Genomic DNA, 2,228 nt, shown 5'->3' on the forward strand with positions numbered 1-2,228 from the left:
GAGATGGCCGTATGTTTTTTCTAAATGGAAGTGCAGGGACTGGGAAAACTTTCTTATACGATACAGTAGCCGCTAGCTGTCAATTAAAAAGCGACATAGTCTTAACAGTTGCATCATCAGGTATTCCTTAAATACCATGTTCTTTATCAGCTATTAGACGATGATAAGACCATGATAATGTAACCTTTGTCGTTTGGCATGTTATTTTAAACTTAGTTAGCTAAAATTCATATTGTTCAACTCACCCCTACGCACGTTGCTTCTATCTTGCACACACCTGATTTTTTATTTTTAGTTGTTAATTTCTATACCTAATAATCTTTAAGTTTGTTTGAATTGCTAAAAGAAGTAAAACTGATTATTTGGGATGAAGTGCCGATGCAGCATAGATTTTGTGTAGAATCAGTTAATAAACTAATGCAGGATGTATGTGAAAACAAATTACAGTTTTGAGGAATTACCGTTGTTATGGGGGGAGACTTCCGCCAAACTTTACCAGTTATACCAAATGGAGGACGTGCAGATGTCGTAGGAGCCTGTGTTAGAAGCTCCGTGCTCTGGAATAACATAATAGTTATGACGCTCACAAAGAATATGCGCCTTGATCAATGCGATCCAGAAAACATAGCTTTCGCCGAATTCTTACTTGAGGTAATATTTTAACACCCTGCAATTTATGAATAATGAATGAAAATTAGGATAACAAAAATATATTTTACTTATATGTTATACCAATCTATTATAGGTTGGATCAAAACCAGAAGAAAAAGTCAAACTCTCTTCATCAGTAGATAGATGCAAGGACGTGAAAGAGTTGATATCGAAACTGTACCCCTCTTTAGGGACATCTAATCAAGTATCACCTGAAGAGTTAACCGAGAGAATCATCTTATCAGCACGTAACGATGATGTTAACGATATTAACATGGAGGCAATGAATATTTTGGATGGAGAGACATTCACTTATTTAGCCGCAGAAAGATTACATCCCGACGAAAGCGGCATTATCCCAAATTACAGCAACGAATTTCTCCAGAATTTAAATCTACCAGGAATGCCCTTATTCAGGCTAAATCTTAAAATTGGATGCCCAATTATTTTGATGAGAAATCTGTCTCCATCCGAGGGTATTTGTAATGGTACCAGACTATTGGTTACGAAATGTGGTAAACACGTACTACAGGCGAAAATTCTAACAGAACACAAAGCAGGAGAGACAGTATTGTTACCAAGGATATCGTTTCAACCATCGGTTTCAGAATTGAACATAAACATGACAAGGCGTCAATTTCCAGCCAGGGTAGCATATGCAATGACAATTAATAAATCACAAGGACAATCTGTTAAGTACGTCAGCATAGATTTAAAAACTCCTGTGTTCAGCCATGGCCAGCTTTACGTGGCTTTATCAAGATGCACTGCTGCCAATAGAATAATAGTACTTCTCGAAGACAAGGCCGAAGAACCTGAAACAACTAACATAGTATTTCCAGAAGTTCTACTATAATGTATTGTCGCACTATTTGTTGGTTGGTTGTTTTGGTTTTAGCAGTAATACATTTTAGGTTCAGTTAGAGATGCATAACTGCAAATAGAATATCAATACTACTGGATAATGAAACGAAACCAGAAGTTTTATTGTAGATCATTCAATTCATGTTTATTTCATTTAGTATGTCATACTGATTTTCAATGTTTACTTTTATTTCTTAAATATAACTTCAAACTTAAAGCCACGTTTCCTGTGTTTAGCCATTCCAATCTATTTACTAATTCTACACTTTTGCATTATTAAAGGAAAGAGTTGTTGTCTAAAATCACTAACCTTGGAGGTCATCTACGAAAACAAGTCAAACAAGTCCAAGAATAGAAGAGGGCCTGCGCTGCTCAGTTTCTTTACATGATGTGTTATGGAGCGCAATTCCCACTTCTTGGCTTCTTTGGTTGAGAACTCCTGCAATATTCAAAATAACTTGGATTAGTTAACAAACTCATCATTTGGGCTGTCTAACATTTGAAAATCCAACCTTATCTTCAGTCGTACACAACATTCATCTACGAATCCGTTACGTTCCACTCCAACATACTCAGTGGACAAGGAGCTCAAATTAACACAATTCTTTTATATATTTTAACTAGGTATCAAAAACAAGAATAACACACTAGGTAGAATCGATAAAACTGCGGACGTATTTTCTGTAATGGCTTTTGATGATGTTGTACAACAA

At 35.8% G+C, this 2,228-nt stretch overlaps 1 protein-coding gene across 1 annotated transcript; it reads left to right on the forward strand.

The window, feature by feature from the left end:
• Positions 1-576: 576 nt before the first annotated feature.
• LOC113295034 (ATP-dependent DNA helicase PIF7-like) lies at positions 577-1,507 on the forward strand. The gene is made up of 2 exons (XM_026543394.1): positions 577-651; positions 746-1,507. The coding sequence occupies exons 1-2, from the start codon at positions 577-579 to the stop codon at positions 1,505-1,507; spliced, it is 837 nt and encodes a 278-aa protein (XP_026399179.1).
• The last annotated feature ends 721 nt before the right edge of the window (positions 1,508-2,228 follow it).

This window comes from Papaver somniferum, chromosome 7 (genome assembly GCF_003573695.1).
Source record: "Papaver somniferum cultivar HN1 chromosome 7, ASM357369v1, whole genome shotgun sequence".
Taxonomy (NCBI): domain Eukaryota; kingdom Viridiplantae; phylum Streptophyta; class Magnoliopsida; order Ranunculales; family Papaveraceae; genus Papaver; species Papaver somniferum.

Excerpts from the sequence above, each read along its gene's own strand:
- LOC113295034 (XM_026543394.1), top strand. The coding sequence starts at position 577 with ATGACGCTCACAAAGAATATGCGCCTTGATCAATGCGATCCAGAAAAC. Across the intron at positions 652-745 it reads TCGCCGAATTCTTACTTGAG|GTTGGATCAAAACCAGAAGA; the intron begins GTAATATTTTAA and ends AATCTATTATAG.